This window comes from Mya arenaria, chromosome 11 (assembly GCF_026914265.1).
Source record: "Mya arenaria isolate MELC-2E11 chromosome 11, ASM2691426v1".
Taxonomy (NCBI): Eukaryota; Metazoa; Mollusca; class Bivalvia; order Myida; family Myidae; genus Mya; species Mya arenaria.
Window position 1 is genome coordinate 2,093,363 of NC_069132.1, and position 27,900 is coordinate 2,121,262.

The 27,900-nt window shown below is 34.7% G+C and overlaps 2 protein-coding genes across 3 annotated transcripts in view; one reads left to right on the forward strand and one right to left on the reverse strand.

The window, feature by feature from the left end:
* LOC128207189 (elongation factor 1-gamma-like) lies at nt 1-14,057 on the reverse strand. The gene is made up of 11 exons (XM_052909977.1): nt 13,978-14,057; nt 13,694-13,843; nt 13,058-13,121; nt 10,356-10,498; nt 8,627-8,770; nt 7,520-7,649; nt 3,927-4,027; nt 3,416-3,489; nt 2,082-2,254; nt 1,022-1,146; nt 1-291 (listed from the first exon to the last, which is right to left on the reverse strand). Exons 1-11 carry the CDS (start codon nt 13,987-13,989, stop codon nt 130-132), a joined length of 1,278 nt encoding a protein of 425 aa, XP_052765937.1. The 5' UTR covers nt 13,990-14,057; the 3' UTR covers nt 1-129.
* LOC128207190 (calcineurin subunit B type 1) overlaps nt 14,050-27,900 on the forward strand; it is an 18,160-nt gene continuing 4,309 nt past the window's right edge. The window contains exons 1-5 of one of the 2 annotated variants that reach the window (XM_052909978.1): nt 14,050-14,118; nt 16,879-16,918; nt 17,719-17,895; nt 22,983-23,042; nt 27,172-27,356. In XM_052909978.1, coding sequence (XP_052765938.1) covers nt 14,116-14,118; nt 16,879-16,918; nt 17,719-17,895; nt 22,983-23,042; nt 27,172-27,356 — 465 coding nt within the window. In that variant the 5' untranslated portion in view covers nt 14,050-14,115. Of the gene's footprint in view, nt 14,119-16,878; nt 16,919-17,718; nt 17,896-22,982; nt 23,043-23,121; nt 23,182-27,171; nt 27,357-27,900 lie in introns of both variants that reach the window. The other variant, XM_052909979.1, reaches the window with a different exon arrangement.

The following is a 27,900-nucleotide window of genomic DNA, read 5'->3' on the forward strand; positions in this document are numbered from 1 at the left end:
TCGGGGTTTTTTCTTTTTATTTCTGGCACCAATCACAATCATCAAAGCACACTTAGATGTTCGTTTAAGTTACCCATTAATAACTTATACATAACATTACACAGTGTTCATTATCCAAAATGTATGAAATCACTTGTAGACCTTTCCCTGGTTAAATTTCAGTCCTTTTAAGTCTTCAAAGTCTCCCTCCCATGCGAAGTGCTCTTGTACCATAGTCTTTGTCTTTGGATCATCAGCGTTCAGCTTGGTCCAGGTGTAGGACTCGAAGTCTATCTGCCAGTCAGGAGACAGCTGCAATACAGAGCTCTTGATTAAACACAAGGTAAGGAAAATTTATAAACAAGATAATAAAATCTGTTTTTATTACCAAACTTAAAAGGTACAGACCACCGGTCAGTGTTGCCTTTTATTGCAATTTTAAAGTCAACAGGCACTTAGGTGTGCATTATGCCACATTAACTGCCAGCAAGTCATCCAAGCACATTCAAATGAAGATTAATATCGCTAAATTGTCAGCTTATGATGTCAAAATAGAAAACTAGAGCAGTTCTCTGTTATGTAACCACCAAAAGCTATTTATTCTTCCTCTAGTTCTTACATGAAGGTCTACAGACAGACAAACATGCCTTTGCAAGAGGTTTATTCATCTTCACTCAAGTTAGATTTCATTTATTTTCTCATTTTTCTCTGCTCAATGATGTTTTAACATCAATTTGGCATGGTCTTAGCTAAAGGCGTCACCAATTGTAATACCTATATGGCCTTTTCAGGTGAGAAAAATCCTGGCCTTGTGATATAATTCTGTGCAATACATACATACATTTGGTTCTCAGTCACAAAACCAAGCAGCCAAGATGTTTATAAATCTCTAAATGTTGTAGTGCTTAAAATGCTCAATATCTCAAAGGCAAAAACCTAGTTACTAGGTGTAAACCAATATAATATTGCACAAGATTTCAAACCACTTTAAAAGCAACTATTAGCTGCATGTTATGCTTTCAAACCATGGAACCAGACTTACCTCAAATGCAAGGTCATGTCCTCTCCAGAACCACACTCCACTGATCTGGTTCTTGTCGTCCTCACCAAGAATGCACATGCTTCCAAAGGAAAACTTGCGCATCTTCTCAATTCGCTGAATGAAACCTGCAAAAAAAATGTTTCTATTAAAGTCAGACGGAGGGTAGTTAATCTAATGTATAAGGAGTGTTGCCTTTATCTAACTTCCAACAGCTGAAGAAACCCCCAATGGCAGGAAATTTAGCCAAAAAACCAGAACAGCAATTTTTTTTATTTAAAAACACTGAATCTAACACGGAATCTTACTTATACGTAGGGATGCAAAACGAATGGCAAAACTGATATTCCAATACTCTGTTATTCTTTCCAACGAATATTCATTTACCAAAATACATCTTTAAGAAGTTGTAGTCAACTATTATTATTATTCACTAAAGTAATAGCCGAGGAATTTTAACCCTACTTTGTCGTAGCCAGTACACGCACAGAGGACCCTGATTTTCAATAAATGAGCCTCTGAAATTCCAAATTTTTAGAAAGAAAAAAAAGGAAAACATTATGAACAAACAAAAAAAATCGCGCCAATGGAAGGTCTTTCCGTAGGACGAGTAGCCTTGTTTTGGGATTTACTTCTGCTTAATATAAATATGGAAAAGCCATTATTTGCGATCACATTGGTGTGAAGGCTGATTCCTTAAATCCTTAACTTGCAGACATAGCGAAAATGATTGAAATTTTGATGTCACCTGTCTATTAGCCAAATATTGGAAACATTACAATGGACTTTCTATAGTACCGGTAACCTGACGTTTTGTCGCTAGATGTCATATGACTCGTGTTTAGTGTTTTGTCATCACATTCACACTGTATACACAACAACAGAGTTGTGGGCAAAATTAGTATCATTCTATTTATTCAACAACAAAAATCAAATATTCGAATACCTATTTTGACATTCGAATACCAAACGTTTGATCGAATATTCGTTTGCATCTATACTTATAAGATATAAGTAAGGCACAACAACCACAAGCTTTTGATGAAACGAGAGAATGTCTCACCTCCCACGAGATTACAGGTCATGAAGATCTTCTTCAGTTCTTCGGGGTATTTGTATACACAGTGCCAGATGGACATGTTCTCCTTGTCAAATTTCTCCCAGAAGTATGGCAGGGCCACTGTCAAGGTGTCATTGTTGGAGTAGCTACGCTTGAATGCATCAAAGTCAAAAGACCTGAAAATGAGTTCAATTATGTTTTCACCAGAGTATAACAAATGGTAATGCAAATACTAAATATCATAGATAGGTAACATCGCTAAAAAAATAGGGTTGGTATTAAGAACGAAAATAAGTCAAACATAACAAAATGAAACATAAAATGGATCTATACAGACCCATTTTACAGTACAAATTTTAAACAGATCGTTCTCATTTGGAAAATGTTTTATTTTCAGATTAGTTCCGTGTTACCATTTGTATGCATTGTGAGAAGAATCAGGAATTAGGCCTAAAAAAAATAATTGTTTGGTTAGGGTTACACCCTTTTTAAAAATAGGAAGGGTAGGTAGGCTTTTTTTTTTTAATAGGCTTTATATAAGTGTCATTTTCATCATTGGATAATGGTGTTAAAGTTATCTTCTGTATAAGCATTTAAGGTTTTCAACTACAAAGTGAAAAGCAATTAAAATAAATACATATTTTTATTTTTTATTTTTTTTTCAAACTGACTATAAAAATGGTAGGGTCGGCGCCTATTCTGTAGGTAGGGTCGGGTTACCCGAACCAAATGTATATTTTTTTAGGCCTTAGAGCCATCAGTGGTGTAATATGAAAACATGCAGTTGACAATTATGCAACAATGACAGGAATTACTGAAAAACATGTTCTTTTCTTTCATTGAAAAAGTTCCCAATTGTATGCAAGTGATTTAACTTGCATCAAAATATTTCTTAAGTGGACTGTTAATATTAACCATTTTTTGTCAACAGTATTTACGCTAATGATTACGCAAGATGTTTCAGCCATCATTCTCTAAACAATGACATTGAGACATGTGAAAACGGTGATTGGAGTAAAGACATCAACAGGAGTGCTAACACAGCCATTTGTGCTCTTAAAAAATAATCTTAATTATAACTCTCTCACATTCTTTATCTTCTCTGTCTACTATTTACTAAGGCAAATGTGGAATTTACAATTTTATACAAAATCAAGCATTTTTTTCCCCAATCAAAAATGCCCAGGACTGTTTCCCAAAAGGGTGGAAAAACACACACACACTGAAACATATTTCTTTGATGACTTCATCTCATTACACATATTAAAAAAACCTGAACAGTATGTCTTTTATTCCTTTTATGGGTCTATACTGTATACATGCACGTTCAGCCTTACGTTTTCGGTGAATTGATCCATGGGTCTTTTTCATCCCTCCTTGGTGCATCATCTTCATCCTCTTCAACCTCCTTCTGTTCACATACATGTAGGCAAGTTTTTACATTTATAGTTTCAGTATTTTACTTGGGGCTTTCTTTTTATAAAAATTCGGAGTTTGAGTGTGTGATAGAATTGACATAACAATAAATTGAAGCGGAAATTTAATCATTTATGCCATTTCTTTGTTTGCCACAAAAAAGCCTCTTACTTTAATAAAAATCCGCCAAATGCAACCAATTTTCGACCTTTGACCATTTTGTCAATAATAGCAAGATTTGTTAAAGAACATCATGCATCTATAAACATATTATATGACGAACTCAAAACAAAAGAATTGTTTGATGGTCTTTAAGCCTTTAATTATTTTAAAGCAGAAGTTTGCACATGCTTGACTCAATGAGAGCAGACGGGTGCTTCAAGAAAAGGACAGGTACCCTTCCATAAATCTTAAGCTGAAAACCCTATTCACCTTCTTTTTCTCCTGCTTTGGCTGTTCTTTCTTCGGCTTTGGCTGTTCTTTCTTTGCCTCCTTTTTCTTGTCACCACCGTGCAGTTCTGAATACTTCTTTCCTATTATAACATGAACATATCACATTGATTTAAAAAGAAACTCACACAAAACACACTGTTCGACAAGTAAACTCCTGAAACTCCACTTCATCAAAAGATCATAATATATATGTATACATTTAGAGATTTTAATAGCTTTTACTCCACTACACAAGAGCTTTAAAGGGCACAATATAGGTTACACTTGATTGATGCCCAAAAATTGCTTAATTTTAATGCATCGTTATTTATATCAACTCACTGGACTTAAATGATAAACAAGAGCTGTCACAGTATGTGACGAATGCCCCCGAATGTGACATTGACCTATGAACAGGGTCAGTACATAAAAGTTGATCTTGCCTTAATGCGTCAAATACATATGGCAAGTTATTTTAAATTGCCTCTGAACATAAAAAAATACCACCCATATTTGACAACCTACACTCTTATGACCTTTTATTCAGCATTCCATGGTGAATAAACACTAAGTGTATCTTTCACCTTAGAGGTAGGGACATGGGTTTTGCATGCGACACATCGTCTTGGTATATCGAACACATGTGGCAAGTTATTTTAAAATCTGTCCATACAAGAGAAAGTTACAGCCCGGACATGACAACCTATACTCTATGTCCTTATATGCAGCATTCCATTGTAAATAAACACTAAGTGTGACCTTGAACTTAGAGGTAGGGACACGGGTCTTGCACGCGACACATCGTCTTGGTATGTGGAACAAATGTGACAAGTTATTTTAAAATCTGTCCATACAAGGGAAAGTAACAGCCCGGACACCTGTTATTGAGTACCATTGTATTAAGTCTCAATGCAATATCTCAAGTAGTTGCTGAGATATTAACCTATGTGTGCTTACACGCAAAACCTTAACCAGAATTTTTAAGTCGAATAATAAAGGGCAATTATTTGCATTTAATGCAAACTAGAGTTATCTAACTTGGTTAATTAAGTAGGTTGGATGGTTGAGTACCATTGTATCAAGTCTCAATGCAATACCTCAAGTAGTTGCTGAGATATAAAGCTATGTGTGCTTGCACGTAAAACCTTAACCAGAATTTCTAAGTCAAATAATAAAAGGCAATTATTTGCATTAAATGCAAACAAGAGTTACCTAACTTGGCTAATTAAGTAGGTCGGATGGTTGAGTACCATTGTATCAAGTCTCAATGCAATACCTCAAGTAGTTGCTGAGATATTAACCTAAGTGTGCTTGCACGCAAAACCTTAACCAGAATTTCTAAGTCGAATAATAAAGGCCTATTATTTGCAATAAATTCAAACTAGAGTTATCTAACTTGGTTAATTAAGTAGGTTGGATGGTTGAGTACCATTGTATCAAGTCTCAATGCAATACCTCAAGTAGTTGCTGAGATATTCACCTACGGTACATGTGCTTGCATGCAAAAACTTAACCAAGGTGTGATGCCAACGCCGACGCTTGGGTGAGTAGTATAGCTCTCCATATTCTTCGAATAGTCAAGCTAAAAATATAACCGTAAATGACTGGTTATAACACACACTTTTTTCCGTCAGAGTTGGATGTAAAAAAATGCCTGCATCTTAAAACCAGTAACAAGCTTTTAAACTTTTTTGCTGAGGACGATTTTAGACCGAGCATTTGTTTAGATTTATGTAGAAGAAATGTTACTCGCGTCATATCAATCGAGTTTATACGGGTTAAAACAGCAGTTGAAGATCGGGATACGGTATATCGTAAGACGTTTTAATTTAAAAAAAATTATTGTATGATTAAAATTATTAAATATGGTTTTAAAAATAACCATTGCCATTTTCACCGTTTTTTTTCCCCGTCACTGTCAACAAACATGGTGGTCGAATGCGGCAGACGATTTTGACATTTTTTCTTTGCGTCCTATAACCCAAAACATAGATTAAAAGTTTTTTCCTCTGTTTTTTCACGGATTTTTTTTGCCTGCGTCTTATAACTAGTGATGGGCAATCGGTTGAATTTTACCATCGATAATCGGTTACAATCGGAGACCATCAACCGATTAGACATCGGCTATAATCGGATATTATAGAGCAGTGGTTGCTAGTGATATACTTGAAGGTAATGGGTATCACTTCGTCTATGTAAGCTGAATTGAATATATAAACCAAACAATAGAACTTACATATTCATTTTTCAGGAAACTAACAAACATAAAACATATTTTTTTTTATATTTTTAAGTTAAAAAGAAAAAAACATTAAACTGAAATGTATACATCAGAAATTTCAAAGTCACCAGTACGAATCTACCAGTAAATGTTTGTTTAGAAATATTGTCTGGTCAATGAGATATGGGTTCATTCTACATCTCTTCTTGCTCATCACCTGTGATCTAGTTACTGTATACCTATTTTGCGTAAGCCTTTTTGCATTTTTAGGCAACAATACGCCTTGCTTATGTCAAAGTTTTCTTTGGTTGGAGGTCCTGGTTTGATTTTTCTAAATGCAAAAAAGAGCCAGACTTTAGATTTTGCTTTCCCACCCGGATAATTGTACAGCATATCGTCATTGTCGTCTGCCATTCTTACGAATTGTACCCAAAGAAAAATGAGCGGAAATGTCGGCAAGATAAAAAAAAAATCGTAAATGAATACTGAGTAGCCTCCCTTGATAAATTTGTATGATGTTCCGCGATAATCGATTATGATAATTTACAATCGATTATCGCCGATTTTGAAGCTTTCCGATCAATTTTCGATTATAATCGATCATCGGCCCATCACTACTTATAACCCCTATCGTCTTATAACCAGTCATTTACGGTAGGGATATTTTGGCAGTGTTTTAACTGATATTTGTGGCCATGTAGCTATGGATAACAATGAATTAAATTAAACTAGAAATGTGTCCATAGGACACGGATGCCCCCACTTCGATTTTTTGTCACAGAAAATAAGCCATAATGATTATTCAGGATAATCTCAAGTCTTTTTTTGCAAATAAAGGGCCGTAACTCCTAAATGACAAAAGCGATTTCCATGGCTATCGAACTTGATCAAGATATTATGGTCACAATCATGTATGTAAAGTTTGGTGAGGATTGGACACATACTTTTCAAGAATTAGATTGGAAACATATATTTTTGAAGTATTTTTGGCAAAAAAGGGCCGTAACTCCTAAATGACTAAAGCGATTTCCATGACTATCGAACTTGATCAAGATATTATGGTCACAAACATGTGTTTAAAGTTTGGTGAGGATTGGACAAACAGTTTTCAAGAATTAGATCGGAAACAATCTTCGGGACGTACGTACGTACAGACAAGGGCAACCCTATATGCCGCCACTTTGTGGGGGCATAAAAATAATAATAATCTTTTAATCAACCTGTTTAATGCTTTTTAAAACCCAATTTAGGGCTACAACAATGTATCAAAAACAGGTTAAGTACACCATAGTAGAAATAGAATGAAATTCATTAACTGGAGGTACCTTAACCATATTGCAATAGTATAAAATGAATACTAGACAGATTTTACCGTCAAACAGAGCCATCTTTTCACAGAGTTTGAAATCTCCGATGACCTTCTTAAACTGAGGCTGGTTGATGAGTGTTGTGAACCATCTGTTGACATTTGCGTATGTACCTCGGAAGCTAGGGTCCAACACCTGAAACACAGCACATACAAGAAGTCATGTCAGTGATGTCAAGGTCAAAGAAACCATAATGACTTAGGTTATAAACTAACTCTTTCCTTCTGAGAAAGAAGGTATGTTTTAGACTTTTGACAATATCTTTGTTGTTTAAAGTAATCAGACATGTTAAGCTTTTCGTGCAAATGACACCGACTGCTATGTGACAGCACTGCCATCCACATCCATTTAAAACTTGGATAATAATTGAACAATCTTCCATTTGAGGTTGTAATTATATAAAATTTCTTTTATATGTCTAGCAATATTAAATATACATTTTGGTAAAATGTGGACGTAAAACTTGAGGGTCACATGGTTCTGTTATTCTCAGAAAACACCTTGAGGACAAGCAGAATCGAAAGTTTATGATACAACTGCTGGGCATCGTAATAAAGAACAAACCAGAAATCTGTCCTACTAAATGTATCAATGCACATTACTCTACCTCCAGTTGTTACAGGTTAGCCTATTGATAAGGCCAACCTGCCTTTGCTAGAGGAAGGCCTCAAGCCCTGAAACAGCTACCGCAAGGATGGGATTGACCTGGCAGCTGAAGGGCTGAAACCATTTTGGTGTTGAGTTTGTGGGGCGCATTAGAGCCAATTGGGGTCAAAGCGGGTGGAGCACCATACCGCAGAAGCAAAACTGGATTTAAGAAGCCCATTTGAGGGCTCTCTTGACTTCAAATTTGAAGGAAACTGGAGTGTCAACACTAACAACAAAAAAGAAACAACCAAAAGCAACCAGATAAAAAAATTTAATCAGAAAACAACACTAAACTCCTGTCCATGGAGCCATATGTGCCATTTATTATTGGTAATGAACATCAACCTTTTTCAAGATAACAACTCAAACACTTTCTATCAATATATCAAAACATACAAAATTTATGGAAGCGCACATCAAATTCACTCAGTATAAAATAATTATATTTTCGATGACTGACTTACATATTGGTATGCGAGGAGGAGGTCACAGGCGACAGTGATGTCAGCCTGGCTGACTCGTTCACCGACAAGGAAGGTGCGGGGGGCCAGGTAGGAGTTCAAAACGCACAGAGCCTTCTGGATCTGTTCCTTTGCCTTCTCTGTGTCCTGAAACCATTCAATATTTATCATCATTGTAGTAAAATTTATGATGACAACAACTCCGTTACTGATCTTGATCAACGAAAGATATGAAAAAATTCAGGCCTTGACAAACCTTTTTAGAAACTAACTTTTTCTAAAGACTTGGAAGTTGTTCTGTATACTGTGTATTAATTTGTGGAAACCAGACCAAAGTCTCTTTTGGCAGAATCGAGTTTTGGACCATTGATATACAGTTAAATACTTATCATTCCAAACACTTTTCAATTCCAAACAAAAAACTTTCAACAGTGATTTTTTTTTTCAAAAACAAGGTTTTCCAACCTATGGCTAAATGAGTTAATTTCTTCCAACTTTCTTGTGATGCGACAAAATGATTATCAAACAGGTATCAAGTGACATGCCCATTTCAGAGCTAATTTCTTCAACATAAAGTGCAAATGCCAAGTACAAAGTTATGCCAAATGTTGGGAATGATACACTTGCTAACCACAAAACATGGCACCAGTTGGATTATTCCCATTACTCTTCCTTCACCTCTTACACAGCTGGAAACAGATCCACAACCATGCCTTATAATGAAGGTTAAAAGATCATTTTAATCTGATGCACTAAGATACTGATGCTTCATTAAAAAATCACAATCATTGCTCACTAGAGCATTATTTTTACTGTTTGTTGTATTGCGTAATACCAAGGATAGGCTTCACGATAGTTTTTTCTTTTAAAGACTTGCCCATTCAGGTAGACAACATGGAATTTCAACTTGCCTAAATCTATTTTGACCATTTTTGTTAATAAAAGCTAATTTTTTGTCAAATTTGATTCTCAAAATGAGATGACCAATGGAATAAATGCCTTCTTCCATTTCCAGGCATTAGACTTCTGCAATTTTCGGGTAGGAAGGTCTGGCCCTTTATACCTTCCTTACAACTGTCATTATACCTTACAAACATCACGATTCAACAATATGCCTTTATTGTTTTTACCAGTATCAAAAATAAAGGTTACAAGTTATTTATAAAACACAATATAATTGACTGGTTATGCTTGTAGAAACAAAACATGTTGTTTACACAAGAAATCTGACATCAGTTCTAAACCAGTCAATATTGCATACAACTTCATTATGTTTGTTTACCATTTCACCAATAAGCTATTGATCAGAAAATGTATTTTCAATATACATTTCCAATCTTGTTCATTTTTTCGACCAGTATTTTTAATTGCCCAATCAGGCAGACAGGTTATAATTCTTATTTGTCTAGCAGTATTTTTAATTTCTTCAACATACAGTGCATATGATTATCAAACAGGTATCAAGTGACATGCCCATTTCAGAGTTAATTTCTTCAACATCAGTGCAAATGCCAAGTACAAAGTTATGCCAAATGTTGGGAATGATACACTTGCTAACCACAAAACATGGCACCAGTTGGATTATTCCCATTACTCTTCCTTCACCTCTTACACAGCTGGGAACAGATCCACAACCATGCCTTATAATGAAGGTTAAAAGATCATTCTAATCAGATGCATGTCGTTACAGATGCTTCATTCAAAAACCACAAGCAACGCTCTCTTTTCTTACCTGTTTGTTGTACTGTGTAATACCAAGGCACGGAAACACCCATGTGCATGACGCTGGAATTATCTCATTGTCGCCAAAGTTGATCCACTGTTGGACTAACGCGGCATCAGTCCTTGATTTTCCTTGAAGCTGCTCATTGCCAACTAAAACAAAATAATGTGTTGACATTAATCAGATATTTAAATTGATAAAAACATGCAGTCATCAAAATATAAGTTTATAGTTCATAGTGATCATATTGGTTTATTGAAGACAAATTTCAATAGGCGGTCTAAGCTGATGTGAATCGTTTTGAGTTTATCAAAAGCAAGAACTTCAACTCAAATGGCCATGAGTACTTGCCTCTGATTGGGCTAAAACAAATGAAACCTACACAACTTGCAGGCTGTACATCTAAAATTGCCAAATCTGTCCTAATTAACCAAAGGCCGAACTTAATAGCTTGTTTGGCTGTATGTAATATATCTCAATCTGCAATCCAAATGATTTTTTAGCCCTTCCAGCAGTCAAAATAAAATAACCGCCAGGAATTTCATAAGGCATGACGGAAGGGGAGGGTTTTGGAGGGGTGTCCCCTCCCTACATCGATTTTTTTATATTTTCATATCCAAAATGGTGCAATTTCCTGCATTTTTAACAAGTTTACAGTTATGTTCCTATGATTTAGAATTACCAAATCAAGTCCGATTAACATTAAAAATATTTGTGAAAAGGTTTAATGGTTTCTCTTCATTAATTATTGGTATTTCTCAAGTATTCCGACAAAACAATATCGACGATATCAACTGACTCATGTTTCGTTTAGTGCGGGTATTATTTATATTGACACCATTGACGTCACAGCAAAATGTGTCAAGCAAGCTGCATGCTGGAACACAAAAGAGCCCGGAGCAAAGCGACTGCTCATGGGTGTATTCGTATTTAAAGCTGCAACAGCTAATATATTAAAGTCCGGTCGGCTAAATAATAACTTAAAGGGAATGTAATGTGTATTTTCAGATTTATTCATCTTTTTTCTAAATAAATTAAAAGAACAATAAAATAATTAAAGTTTAATAATAAGCAACACAAAATATAACTTTACACTAAACTAAAGACGGGAACGTGACTTAAATACATACGACATAGCATAACCCTTGTTTATAATAACACAGATATCTTTACACGGTTCTCAATTACAATTTAATAATTTAATAATTGGTTAACAAACGCACTCGGGATTAAGAAACAAAATAAAACAACACATGATTTATGTTACCGAAATCAATTAACACTTATTGTTTACTTTGCGTTCATAGATGATTATAGGGATGAAGGTCGCAATAACGACAGTGGTGTTTTTCACACATTCCCATTTTGATAAAGAATAGGAGGAGTTTGGTTAATTGCACTGTTGAACCTCACCGACACACCTTCATGCCGTCGTCGATCCTGAATGACCGATACAAATGCCGTAATAGTCCCGACACGCCTTCTGGCTGTCAGTCAACTGTGTATTGTCAAAACTGATGATTGTTTTGATAAGGATTGTCGCTACGCGGATTAAAGCATGTCGGCATAATTAACGTGTGTCGGTAATTAGCCTTGCCAGCGGAAGGCACGTCGGGCTGACAAGCCATAAAGGGCTGGCGGAAACCCTGACCGCTTTACATTTTGAAAGTTCAGCGGAATAATATTTTCGAAGACTGCTCCCCATATGTCAATTGAATTCAATCTGAATTATGTGTTTAGAATATATAAAAACAACCGCAAACGTACCCACCCCTCAAAATGTGTTGGGCAAAGCCAAAGAAATTCTTCTATAATTGTGGCCCAAAAAAATGTTTTTCAAAGAGAAAGGTTTAAAATTTAACAAAACTTTTTTGGTAACTAAAACTTGACATGTTCAAATTGATGGTGATATAGCTATGATGACTCCATCTTCCATAAAAAGTTGGTACACCAATATAACTTCTATTCCATGGGCTGGGGGAAAGGGAATCAGAATATTGGATAGCTGGTATTAATCTCCACCTTAACTTGTTCGCTCTTCAATTTCCTTGAAAATTGTTGTTGTTGATCGACAATGTTTTGTTCAATTTTACCTTTTTTTCATTAAAAAAAATATCCCAATCTGGCTAATAATATAGACTGATTTACAGAGCTACAGATAACTTTTTTACTTAAATTATACTTTACACCCTTATGCAATCTTGTAAAGTGTATGGTAAACCCATGGGCCATTCATTAAAGTGAAATGGCGATTTGTAAAAGTGTACTGGTACATTATATTACAAAATTGAATGACTTATTTTATTTAATGAACTTTTATAGTACATAATTATATAAGAACTTACACAAAATTGAAATGGTCCTGATTAATTTAAACATCTTTATTACTTTCTTGGCTTATAGCCTTCTGCAAGTCTATTAGGATAGTAAATCGATTTAAACAAACCGATACAACATTTAGTCAAAACAGCTAGCTAGAATGGTATAAAATGCTCAGAAAAACGTTAAACTATTTATTATTTTTAATCTTAACGGTACGAACAACTGTTTGTTTTTATGTCATAATGGCCAAGTTTTAAAGTGTATTTACGCCCATTACGACCCTTATCTGTAGCTCTGGATTTAGCAGTGTACAATCTGCCAAGAAAATCTTATTAAATGAAAAATATTGGAAACGTTATTATACTATGAAGTATTAAAATATAACAAACCATATTGAGCAATTGCGTTTGACTCAAAGATGCAGTCTCCATTGCTTGATTGAAATGCTGGAACCTGTTGGATTGGTAAAAAAACACATTGTATACATTTGGAATTTTCCAAATTAACTTTTCACAAATATACGTGATCAGTTAGTATTTATCTGTATTACATCGGGCCAGGGGAGTTTCTTAAGCTGAGAGCAACGCACAATCCCACATAGCCCTCCTTTGAATCAAAACAGAGGCGGTCTCTGAGGTAACATTCCGTTGCATATAATTGAAACTACTCATAAGAAAGCTTAGAAGTTTTCAGATATGAACAGGAAAACTTGATCCAAACTAGTAGTAACTGTCTTCTTAAGCCTAAACTAGGAGTCTAGAGGATTCCTTACAAAATCTACAGTAGGAGTCTTGAACTCTTTTGTTTTCAAACCGGGCAATGACAACGAATCTTTATTCAACACGCCCCAGCTTAATCTTTCTACTCTTTTAAGTTCTTGTAGCCAACTAGCTACTTAGCACTATTTTGAAATCGAAAGTGTAAAATGAATGATGTTACTAAATGATGCAAGTTTGAGAAATGTCAATACTAATATCATGTTTGAACTGTCAAAAGTATAACCAAGAATGTTTGAATTATTTTACCTTTCCCATAGGGAATTTCTTTAGAAATGCAGCATCCTTGTTTGTTTCTCCAAGCTTGAAGCTGGTGTCAACTGTCACTTTAGCACCACTGTATTCAGAAGCAATTAGAGCCTTGAAGGCTCTAAAATTGCCTGGGTATGTGTACAGCGTCTGCAAATTCATTAAATAGAAGCCTCGTCATAAAAAAGATTGTATACATTATTAAATAACTTGAAACAAAACAAAGATTATTGTTTACAGACAAGGATATTGACCGATGTATTATAATATCCACGTATACTCACTCCAGTCGCCATTGTACCGGCTCAAAAAGGAAGTTCACTTTACTTCCTCACATGCGCAATATAAACAATTTTGACAGAAGAACCCGGATGTTTCTGCAGTAACTGGAGTAATTTCAGCATCTAATTTTCGTGTCAAAAATGGTAATTTCGATGTCTCTTCGTGTTTTTAATGACTTACTTCAAATATTAATTGAAATTTATTTCCGACTAACACAAAATATTTCCAAAACATTACTCACTTGAGATAAATATAGACTAACGCGTATTTGTTTTCATTTTTATATGCTGTAAACAAGTGGATGGGGAAATAATTTACTACAAATTGTGGAATTTATTATGACAGTTGTTAAACTCTGCTTCGAATTTAAAATTATTGCTGCTCTTGGCATGCTGTCAATTGATCAGTTAAAGTCTAATTGCTACCAACATTTTTTTATAATTAGAAACTTTTCAATTGTCAACATTATCAGCTTGATGCTAACTCATTTGATGAGTGAGTGATTTTTTAAACTGATTCATCAGTCTTAGAATTTTTGCCATGGATATTTAAGACACACTGATATTGGTTTTACTTATTAAGATATTTTATTAAAAGTCAGCAGATTGAAAGAAACTGTTAAACTTCAATTTTCACTGATTAAGTTCATTAACAGTTCCCCATTCTTGACATGAATATTTGATCATGACCAGTGTCACTCTCACAGTGACATTAATTTACTTATGATATACTTTCAATGAAAGTCAGTGGAATGAAAGAAATTGTTCAACAGTAGGACTAGAATTGTGCCTGAAATAATTTATAAAAAATGGAATTATTTTGTTGAAAGTACCATCATAGCGAAATCAGCATTGTGATTAATAAAATGTTAAAATAAATAATTATTTTATTAATATAAGTTTATTTCTTAATGATACCAAGCACTAAGACAATGGCATGATGATGATACTATATTTATATCCGATAAATAATTAAATCTACATGGTGTTTAGTTTAACACCGAATTAAAAATGAAAAAAATTGTTTTGCAGCTAAATTCTATGACATGTCACAGTAATGAATTGTCTGTCTGTCTGTCTTTCTGAAGTCATTTTTAAATAAAACTTATGTCAGAAAATAGCTCAATGAGCTTATGTTTTTTGTTAACACATACCCAACTTTAGAAGTAGTAGCATGTTTGTTACTTAAGGATTTTAGATGGTACAACCAAAACTTATTGAGAAACTTGCACATCTACCAGATTTTACTGTGTATCGGAAGCTAGCATAGAAAGGTTGCAGGCAAAAAATACATGCAAAATCCAGATAAAAAACATTAAAATCTTAAACCATAGATAGGACGCAGTAAAAAAGTTTCAAAATTGGTAGCCACCATATTTGTTTTGACAAATTTTATTGAATTGTAAAAATGGTAAAGGATATTAGACAGTACAGCACGCGTACATAAATGATAAAATAACAATAGCACAAGTGGTATAAAGCACATTTATAGTTATTTGCACTAAATATTGCATAAATAATAAACAACAAGTTCATTCTTTCATCCCAATGTCGCTCTCCTCCAAGCCCCCAAATATTTGTTGTTGTGGCGAAGTATAAAAGCAAAAGCAGTTTATTGTACATAGATGTTCTCAACATCTCAAACCTACAGCCAAGTATTACAAACACCTTCACAGCAGTTTGTACTATTGGCATGTTACTATACAGGGTTTCACCAGGCCTTAATGACTTGTCGAGCCCGAGGTGCCTTCCTGTGGCAAGACTAATTACCGACACATGTTAATTACACTGACATGCCTCAATGGCAGTAGCGAAGAGCCTTATCAAAATAGTATTAATAAAAATAATATTGACAATAAACAGCTAAGGCTTTCGTAATAGTTGACCGATAGCAAGAAGGCGTGTCGGCTGTTTAATCGTGTGCATAGCTGCTTTTGTAATGGTTGGCTGATTGCCAAAAGGCGTGCCGGGAATATTTTGCTTGACGCAGCATCCAATTGTGTTTTCGGCTCTCCTCAACTCCTCCTATAATTTTCAATCAATTATATTATTGGCCATCAATTTCAAATTAAACAATGATGTGTTACTGGATGAGGGCACTCCATTTGTGATTTAGCACGAAAATTACACTATGCACACAGCGTTGCATCGTTCTACAAAATTTCGTCAAGTTGAAATTTGTAGAATAGAAGCAAATCTAAACTATTTCACAGTATTTCATGTAGAAGCAGAAAATAGCATAGTCATTTACAGACTGAGAAATATTTACGAATGTCAAAAAAGTTATTTAGAAATTATCGTCATTTTCTTGTTTGTTCACATTGGATTTGACCCGTGGTGACCCATGTAAGATCCCCATTAAAGTCACATGATTCCTCAATCTGACATTGCAATTGAGTATCAGAAATCAACACTGCCAATTTATATTGAAGATTCAACTGAAAGTTTACATGATAAACAAATCATTCCGTCTAAGAATTTCAACATGTCTAAACACAGACTCTTCATGCGTCCTATGAGTTTGGTGATCTCATCATTTTTCAAGCAAATACATGCGCGGATGCAGGTGACGTCAGCTGGTGTTTAAATGAAGCTTGCAATATTGTCGCTGTAATTTATTTGAATATGGAGATCTTATTTCCTATTTGGTAGTCTCCTATCTGAATGCATTCATGAGTGGTGACCCATGTGAGAACCCCCGCTTCTTCGAAGGGGGGGGGGCATAACTTGTTATAAATGGAATTTGGTTGTTATCAAGCTGAATCACTGCTGTTTTTAACAAGCTTAACAATTCCAGTTCAGATTTATCATCAGACTCCATGTTTGAATTGTTTCAGACAGACTTGAGTGTCTGGCGACTTAAGTAGGTGTTTGTGCATTATACTTTTTATGTTCTATTTTCAGGGAAATGAAAATTCTCTTCCGATGGAATTATGTTCCAATTGTAAGTAATTTGTTTCTTTTACCCAAGGGTTCTAAAGGTTGAGATTAATCCTGAAATCAGTATAAGTTAAACTGTTTGATCTACTGTAAAGTTGTAAAGATTATTTTTTGCACTGACATGTGCATCAAAAACAGTAGAAAGTACCTTGAATTAATGAAAAATATTTTGGAAACAATTTTAAAAGTGGTCTAAGCCGCTTGGACCTGCGTTTGGCATCACTTCCTCATAATCCAAAAGCCCCCTAGCTATTGACAATAATCAGCTGTTTGAACCCACATTTGCCGGATTACGAATAAATAATTCTTCTTTTTTAAGTTTCTTTGCATATACAAAAACTCAAAGTTCTCCATTACCAAGCTCCAATAAACTGTATCATTGGCATTATTAGATGCTTACTGCTTTGGCATAGGTCTCTGCTGGACTACTGACTTACAAATGTAAAGTGTCCAATGTTCAGAAATAATGTCAAAGAGAAAACAGAAAAAGATTCCAGCAATTGACAAGAACACTTATACATGTATTTCCAAAATAGCACTTAATTGTTACTGTCGTCCTTGACATGAACTAGGAGTAGGACAGACAGCCATCATTAAAGATATAGGAGTCTAGGACACCTTTCAGTGTTCAACCCAGTAAGGGGCCCTTGACAGTTTTAAAAATGTTCCTAGTAAACTTTTCATGTCAGAATGGTATCGTTAGTAACATATACTCATATAAGTTAGAAAATTTATTGGTTTGGCTTCTAGGAAAGGGAGTTGGCACCATATTTTTTATTAATGCATATCTGTTTCTGTTTGTAGTTGATGCCGACGAAATAAAGCGATTAGGAAAAAGGTTTCGGAAATTAGATCTGGACAATTCTGGAGCATTGAGTGTTGAAGAGTTTATGTCTCTGCCAGAGTTACAACAAAATCCACTAGTGCAAAGAGTAATAGATATATTTGATACTGATGGAAATGGTGAAGTGGATTTTAAAGGTGAGCTTGTGTTTCTTTGTAATGTATATATTTCAGAGTTTACGAATTAAATCATTTTGGCCATTTAAAGGGGCTAGACACCTGATGATACTATAGTGTATTATCAGCCTCATACTATTTCGTATGGACAAATTCTAGGCTTTTCTTGTGGAAATAATGTATTTGCGGATTTGGAACAATCTGGTGACTAGCCCCTTTAATAAGTAGACTATATATAAGACTATAAGTAGACAATATGGAAGTAATCTACTTTTTTTCAGAAAAGTTCAACTCATCCTGTGGGAAAATGTAAAGGGATTTTATATTTCCACAAAAACAATTTATTTACATTTAACCTTATGGAAATATTCCAAAAGGCACAATGCTAATGAGTTTAATAACGAAAACAATTAAGGTATTGTCATAGCGCAGTTGTCTTTGTCGCCGGCATCGTCTTCAACCATGTCTCAAAAGCTGTTCAAGATTTTGCCAGAGACAATACATACATTTATAGCTATGTCCATAACTCTTGTTTGTATTATTTAAAAAAAATATCCCCCTTATTTGGTTCTAAAAAACAACAACAGGAGCTGAACATTGATGGCACTTTCTTTTATTTTTTTAAAGAATAGGCATGATTATTTATCATGATAATCTGGAAGGAAATTTTAATATTTAATGTAGTGTACAGTCACCAAAATGAACATCTAGACTGATTTTCACCATTCCATACTGATACTTTGTATTAAACTATGCCATCAATTTGGCAATAGCTTGAGGTGGAAAGCAATGTTAAAATGTAAGTGAGATTTCCATTGGTATACAATGACACATTGGCTTGACAATTTTTATGTATCATGCATATACTCACCATTATTGTGTAGCAAGTGCCATCAGTCAGACAAATATCTTGTTTTTTTCCTCCAGATACCCTGAATGACAGATGTTGATGAATGTTTGAAGGCTTGTTCATATGTCATATTGTTAATGTTATATCATATAATTAATTGTAATTTAAATGAAGATGTATTTTATTTTTGCACATTTATTTTATTGATCTTAATTTATATCTAACAGGCAAAAATGATACATGATGACATATTTACTTCCTGTATAAACTTTTTTTGATATGGCATTTATGTCAATATAAACATACATGTACTGTACTATACTTTTGGCACAGGCTAACAACTAGATAAACAACTTGGTGAAATTTATAAAAGCAAAATCATTTTATTTTCTATGTTAATCTTGTCCTAAGATGCTCTTCAAACTGTTTAATCGGGCATTGAGTTCTGGTTTGTGTCATGTCTTGAGTCCTAGTTTGTGTCTTGCCTTGAGTCCTGGTTTGTGTCATGCCTGGAGTCTCGGTTTGTGTCATGCATTGAGTCCCGGTTTGTGTCATGCCTTGAGTCCCGGTTTGTGTCATGCATTGAGTCCTAGTTTGTGTCATGCCTTGAGTCTCTGTTTGTGTCATGCCTTGAGTCCTAGTTTGTGTCATGCCTTGAGTGTTAGTTTGTGTCTTGCCTTGAGTCCCGGTTTGTGTCATGCATTGAGTCCTGGTTTGTGTCATGCATTGAGTCCTGGTTTGTGTAAGGCATCGAGTTCCCGGTTTGTGTCATGCATTGAGTCCCGGTTTGTGTCATGCCTTGAGTCCCGGTTTGTGTCATGCATTGAGTCCTAGTTTGTGTCATGCCTTGAGTCCTGGTTTGTGTCATGCCTGGAGTCTCGGTTTGTGTCATGCATCGAGTTCCCGGTTTGTGTAAGGCATCGAGTTCCCGGTTTGTGTCATGCATTGAGTCCTAGTTTGTGTCATGTCTTGAGTCCTGGTTTGTGTCATGCCTTTAGTCCTAGTTTCTGTCTTGCCTTGAGTCTCGGTTTGTGTCATGCCTGGGGTCTCGGTTTGTGTCATGCATTGAGTCCCAGTTTGTGTCATGCCTTGAGTCCTGATTTATGTCATGCCTTGAGTCCTAGTTTGTGTCTTGCCTTGAATCCTGGTTTGTGTCATGCCTGGAGTCTCGGTTTGTGTCATGCCTTGAGTCCTAGTTTGTGTCATGCCTTGAGTCCTAGTTTGTGTCATGCCTTGAGTCCTGGTTTGTTTCATGCCTGGAGTCCCGGTTTGTGTCATGCATTGAGTCCTGGTTTGTGTCATGCATTGAGTCCTAGTTTGTGTCATGCATTGAGTTCCAGTTTGTGTCATGCCTTGAGTCCTGGTTTGTGTCATGCATTGAGTTCCAGTTTGTGTCATGCCTTGAGTCCTGGTTTGTGTCATGCCTTGAGTCCTGGTTTGTGTCATGCCTTGAGTCCTGGTTTGTGTCATGCCTTGAGTCCTAGTTTGTGTCATGCCTTGAGTACTAGTTTGTGTCATGCCTTGAGTCCTGGTTTGTGTCATGCCTTGAGTCCTGGTTTGTGTCATGCCTTGAGTCCTGGTTTGTGTCAGGCATGAGTCCTGGTTTGTGTCAGGCATTGAGTCCCGGTTTGTGTCAGGCATTGAGTCCTGGTTTGTGTCATGCCTTGAGTCCTGGTTTGTGTCATGCCTTGAGTCCCGGTTTGTGTCATGCATTGAGTCCTGGTTTGTGTCATGCCTTGAGTCCCGGTTTGTCTCATGCCTTGCGTCCTGGTTTGTGTCATGCCTTGAGTCCCGGTTTATGTCAGGCATTGAGTCCTGGTTTGTGTCAGGCATTGAATTTACATCATTGTTAATATTATATCATATCATTAATTGTATTTAACTCAAAAATGTATTTTATTTTTGCATATTTATTAAACACCTACTTCTCAACAATTCTGCATGACATCTGTGTGAAAATTAAAACATTAAGAAATGCATCCTTCAGTCTGATAAATGTGTGTTTATTTTTCAAATTTTCACAGATGAGATAAATATTTTCACAAATCTATTTTACATGTTATATGTCAGTAAGTTAAGGTAGTGCACATATCTTTGGTTGGTTTATAACAATTTTGCCTTCATAATCTCAGGAACATTCCCAAGTTAACTGTCCACCTTTTAACCATAATTTCTTTGGTAGCAATCATTCTTCATCAATATTTAATTACTTTATTGTCAAGATTGCAAACAGCTTTCATGTTGTGGGAGTAAATTGCTTGTGTGCCCTATCTATTATTCATATTTAATGCTCAGCTGAAAGGCAGTTCTCTGTTGCCTTCTGAAAATTTGCTTTAGGGACTTGCATTGCACACACCATTAATCAAACTTTTCTGGGGAAAAAAATGAAATGCATACCATATTTGTTCAGCACAAGCCCTGTACTGTTAAAATGCTTTTTGTGGTTGCTCAAATTCTGTTAGTTTGTTTAAACAGTCGGACGTGCTTAATTTTTAAGGCTTAACACTTTAATATTAAACTTTTAGCTCGTTCATTCAAAGTCTGATTTTCGAAGACTGTTTTTGTGTAAACTAAGTTTTGTGGGCTTTGACATTGTGCTTTTTATATAATATTTGTCAGTGGTTTGTCATTCAATATATTTGAGACCTGCTAATCATGTGGTCTAACCTACAGTTTGTTGCAGCAAATAAGATGCTTGTAGCAGTTAGATGGTGAGTGAAACTGTCAGGAAAAGTGATAAACTTTCTAGGTTATGTCAATGGGGAGTTTGAGAAAATCAATTTTATCCCTGCAGTAAAAGATCATAATGGTTTTTGCCATATGCATCATAAAACCAGGATGCCAGGCCTAATAATTAGCTGCATCTGGTGAATTGTTTTTATCATGTATGGGTGCATTACATAAGATATGACATTACTGCTAGGTAAGCATGAATGCATCTATTTCTCACTCTCAAATAGTGAAAATGAATACTTAACATGCCTCCCAACAATTCTCCTTAAATATTTTCTTTTGTATCCAAACTAACCAGGGATAAGAAACATGTCCTTGTTAAAGCTTAGTTTTACTCTCTTTTTTATCTGTCACAGATTTTCATGAAGCATGAAACTAGCACGGCCAGCTGCGCACAACTGTATTTTATGAAAAGAATATTCTGCTTGAGATAAACTTTATCTAATCAGTTGCATTGCAAACTATTTCTAAGGATACAGTCTTCGCTGTTTAGCTTATTGCATTGTGATTAGAATATTTTTTTGAAGACTTTAAGGTATGGTACATGTACTGAATACGGTTTAAATTGTATTCTTGGAACATGTTATATAACTGTATGATTAAAATAATTTTTCAAGTATGTTACAGTGTTCGAGATCTAAGACTTCTCTATCAGAAGTTTTCTCATGTCAGGAATGTGACAAATTCTAGAAGCCGCTTTTATGGGCATTGCATCTATTGTGTGGCAATGTAAATCACTCTATATTGATTGTGAAACAATTGAGACACATACTGAACTGCACCAGTTAGTTTATGGGCCTGGTAATTCAATTGTCATCACAAGTCAGATCAATACAATGCCATCATATTCTCCATTGGAATCTGATCCTGAAAAATTAATAACACGTAATATTGAGAAGGACAAAGCAATTGTGAGCCGGCTAGATTTTTTCTTGCTGTAATTACCATGTGATTGTGCAGAGCAATATGTTTATTAAGGTAATACTGGTTTGGATTGCAAGTTGATGGCATGATGTTGATGTTTCACTTGGTCAACAACTGTTTAAACCGCTTCAGTCAAGTCTTTCACTTTAAATGTTACAATGAATAGTTAATTATTCTGTTGTACTAAACATTGTCTGTACCTTCACCCTCACATTGTGAAAATGCTTTGCCAGGATGATGAAACTTACATTGTCTCTTAGTTTGGCTGTTTGTTGAGCAATCAATAGAGCAATAGGTGAAGTTGAAAATGTAAAAATGTTTACTGTGACTGAAGCCAGGAGCAGGTGTTGTCATCATGTTATATATATATTTTTACCATTCTTGTACAGCTGAATGCATAAATGTTTTCTTTCAGATATGAACAAGATTAGAACCCTGATTTCTTGTACTAATGTTGGTTCTGCAGAATAGCGGAAGTTGGCACAAACAATAGGAATAAAAATAAACAAACATGTGAAGCATAATAAAAGTCAAAGAACTCCAAAAGCATACATGTAGATGAATGAGAAAGAGACGATTGTGAAACATTTGTGTATTTCAGAATTCATAGAAGGCGTGTCTCAGTTTAGTGTGAGAGGTGACAAAGAGAGTAAACTGCGGTGTAAGTATCCCCAAACTTCTGAACCATGTTTGCTACTTCCTATAACCGTTGTTCAGTCATGATGCCTTCTTTTTTGCAGAGTTCATAGACGGTGTTTCGCAATTTAGTGTTAAGTGTAACAAAGAGTCAAAACTTAGGTGTAAGTATGACCCACAGAGCGTGCGCTACAGAGTTTGTTTCAAATTTTGTCAGTAGTCACTTGATACTTGGCATAGAGCAGTGTTATGGGGAACATTAAAATAATTCACACAGTGGGCATAACTTTTTTCATGCAAATTGTTAGTCATACAAGTCAAAAACGTTGTTTGTTTTAAATTAACTTTTTCTGAAATGATTTGCAAAATATAATAATACCGGTAAACTTATTATACAGATAAAAACATTTACATGGTGTTTAAGGATTGGGGTTGGGGTTGGAGGTGTTGTGGGAGGGGGGTTAGGTGGCAGTTAGAGCTGTGTTCCGGATGTCCTGCCAAGTGCCATAATAAGACAAATGCTGAAACAAGATGATGTATCTTTTTTTTACTCAGGACTAGCCTTACAGTGTAGCATGCATTTGATTTATACATTCTGTATGAATTGCTCCTCTATCAAATCAACTTTTACTTTCAAGATGAAAGGCCAAAATGGATGTACATTTGTTGGTGTACAGTGATTGATCTTTTAACATTTCATGTTCAAATTAGCTTACAAAGTAGGATAATATACATGCTTTTATGCGTGATACCAGAACTCTATATTTTATTAGTTTAATTACTAAGTCGATATTTGTTCATAAAAGTTGAAGTATTTGTAAATGACTTTGACTGCTTTCCTTCAGATAAATTTTTACAGCTCTTCAGTTTGCCATCTAGTGACATTGTTAATATGACTATATCTTATTTATTACTGGTAATTTACCTTTTTTTAGTAATTACTTTTTGCAATTTAAATAGAGATGCAATTCATACATTGGAGCACATTATATCATTTTGAACATTTTATCTAAACATTGTAGATTTACTTATCTTTCATGACACATAATCTTTATTTCATTCTAATACAAAAAAAAACAACATGTTATCTACTGACAAACATGTGTAATAGGACTCAATGTATGTTGTAAAAACTTTACAAACATGCTGTCACTGTTCATTTTTCATGTTGTCATTTTGTGACATTTTTTCGAGTGTCGGAAGTGACTGTGATACACACGGTCTATGTTGAACTTTGTCCTTCGTCCAATCACCTTAACTACCTACATGTAGCTTCCAATAACATACTTTTGAGACTTGTCTACCCTGTAGCTCCTAACTGTGCTAGCAAAAAATTGACCAGGGTCAGTATTCATAAAACATCATTTCTTAGCATAGTCGATTTCCTAAGATTGTTATAGTCAAATTTCAAGTAGAAGAGTTTGTTAACATAAAAGTATTTATTCTACAGTATACTGCAGTAGTACATACAATTAATGAAAATAAAGTATTTAAGATATTATTAAATCCTTATATCATATGACTTTAGATGATTTATGAATACTGGCTTAGGGCTGCTGCTTGAAATTTCCCTACTCTCTAATAATAAACCTCCTGTTTCTTCTATCAGATTTAATAATTAAATCTCCTGTTGCTACTGTAAGATTTTCAGCATCTTTATTTATTTATAGCTCTTTCAAATATATAAATGCACACATTTAAAATAATAATAATATTAAAATGTGCATGAATTATGTGAAGAGCTTAAGCATTTCAGGTAATTGATATCAGTCACTAAAGCTAAGGTTCATATATGTTTCTTCCATTTTCATTTTTAAAAAAACAACAACAAATAATAATACATTAAAAAATTGGCACTGAAACTCATGTCATAATTCTTGTTATTGGAACAATCTGGTAGTGTGCAGCTAGACAAGCAACTAGATCATAACTGTGGAGTCATTTGTCATAGATAGGGAAAACAACATCTTAGTGCAGACAGAATAACAAGAATGCTTGCAAATTTTCTCTCCTCCCATCATTCTGTAAATAACAATTCTGTGTTTGAGTCATTTTATTTCTTGCATCTTGCTAACAGAGAGAAGTGTATGTTTATCAGATTTGCATGATAGAATAAATACTGTATGATGGGTGCTGACATGTCCCCCAACTCTGCTAGGTCTGATAACATGATGGAATAAATACTGTATGATGGGTGCTGACATGTCCCCCAACTCTGCTAGGCTTGATAACATGAGTGTTCTACCAGAGCTAACAAATCTTGTAAACTTTCTACATTCTACCATCTTAATCTTTTATGGCACAATTTTGCCTGGAAAAAGAAATCTGTCTTAATTTTTTTGTCTGATTTCATTATCTCATCTATTTTTGGTAGAACAAAGTGGAGGTATTGACATGGCTTTGGCTTTCATGTTCATCGGCCATAAGCTGCAGAATCTTTAATTTTGACCATAACTTAAAGGTGTTCAAGATATATCAATGAAACTTGGTACAAATGCTGCCAGAATTTTTTGTTCAAATGAATGTAATGCAACTGGCAAATAACAATAAAAAAAAGTTGGTGTTTGCTCCAAGCCTACCTTCTCTCATATAGTTACCACTAGTTTTATTATTATTAGAAAATGGTAAGCGACAATAATTTTATTGTGCTGTACATTTTGCAATTTGTTTTCTGAATAGTGTTCATTGGGTTACAGATTCAATTTTGGTCATTTAAACACCCAAACATTATAACTTCTGTTCAAAACAATGTACAGCGTTCCAGGCAACATGCATGTGAATGAAAAATAAATATAAAAAAAACCACCATTTTTATGATGTATTATTCTTAGAGACCAAGACAAATGTCACAGTTATAAATCTACCATTCTATTTTTTTTGCTGTCTTTTTTTTGCTGTCTTTATATTGACTGCAAAGTTCTGTAAAGTGTGTGCTATGTTTTCCCATGTGTAGCCTTTCTCTCTGTTCTGAATTAACTCTTTAATGTTAATCTTTAAAAGCCTGTGTTTTCACTTTGTTAATTTAGAATAATATATTTCATTCGGTAGTTGTGTGCTGTCACGATTTTGTTAAGAGATTTTTTTTAGTCTTTTTAACTTTTCATTATCTATTGTATGCTTTCAATACCAAATAACAGACTAACAGTAACACAACTAATTAAAATAAGATTAGCTCGATACCATTGTTCTTGGTTAATGTTTTAATAACAATTGTGAAACACTAGAACTGGATCATTATATGTAGTACCAACATTCTCAAAGATTAATCCTTTTATATTTTATGTCAAGTGGCAGACTTCAGTCTTTTCTTATTTCTGATCATCACTTTGTAATATAAGAGCGTAGGATTTTCAATAAAGCAGAGAAAATATTGGCTGACTGATATGAAGCAATCTTACGTCAAGAGTGTTTCCCAGGGGGTGGGGAATGTGAGAACTAGCGCCAGCCTCATTGATTTCTGAGGTTTACCAGCCTTGTTTGGACAGTCGGAGACAAACTGAGGGAGAATCAATGCTTCCAGTACTCCCTGGGGGACCTGCCATTGTTTTATTGCTGGAGTTTGGGATGTTGCAAAACCAATTAATTTCTGAACACTCGACAACTCTTCGGCCTGCAAATCTTTCATATAATATTAAAGGTGCACACTACTGGTTGACACATTTAAAAAAAAAAAATTGATGCATTTTTGTGTTTAATTAATTTGACTTAAATGATCAAAGCTTAAACATGCATTTGATTTAGGTATAGTTGAAAATATTTTAGCGATGTTTTGGCAATTTAACTGAGGAATTAGGGCTGCTTTTTTGTGTTTATCAGTAACGTCAGTCAGTTCATGAGTTAAAAGAGAAAAATAAATAAAAATATTTTGTATCAACCTATATAGTGCACCTTTAAGGGAATATCAATAGTTAAAGCTTGTTTGAACTCTCTACGATTTTTATTAGAAAACTGAAATTCTGCTGAATGCTATTCTCTACTATTCTATTATCCAGCAGTATGCTTCAAGACAAAGGCTTCTTGATAAAAATGCCCTCAAAATGAAATCAATAAAGAGAAGTTTAACATGTATTGTTAAGGAAATCAGGGGAACATACATTTACTGTTCTGTTTTCTCTTGTTTTAATGTTTTGTTTTTAAATTTCTCAACCTTTCAGTTGCATTTAAAATCTACGACATGGACAAGGATGGTTACATATCTAACGGGGAACTGTACCAGGTGTTAAAAATGATGGTGGGCAATAACCTCAAGGATCATCAACTCCAACAGATTGTCGACAAGACCATCATACATGCAGATGCCGATGGAGATGGAAAAATCTCGTTTGAAGAATTCTGCTCTGTAAGTTAGATGAGTATTTATCAAATGTTTATATCAAGATGCACCTTGTTGAAGTTGAGAAAATGTTATTATAGTTTGAATAAGATGCAACAAAATGATATTTTGAAACTGTAATTGTTGAAAAAGATTAGCCATATCAATAAAATCAACTAAACTTTCCTCAAGAAACATGTTTAACTCAACTATTCAAAGAATAAGGAGGATTACATAACTTCCATATTAAAAATCTTTTGGCAACTTAAGAATTTAACTCCGATCTCATATAGAAAAACAGTTGTTACTAAATTTCTTTAGTCAGAGTTGATATATTGCAATCAGACTTGGTATATAGGATGAGTTTATGGAGACCTTTCACAGAATTGTGTTGGGGGCCTGTAGGGTCAAGGTCAAGGTCACTGTTACTAAAACAGATAACTGTTTGGTATTGAATAACTTTAGTTAGGGTTGATATATCGTGACCAAACTTGGTATGCATAAAAAGTTTATGGAGGACTTCGATGGGATTACATTTGTGCCCCTAGGATCCAGGTCAAGGTCACTGTTA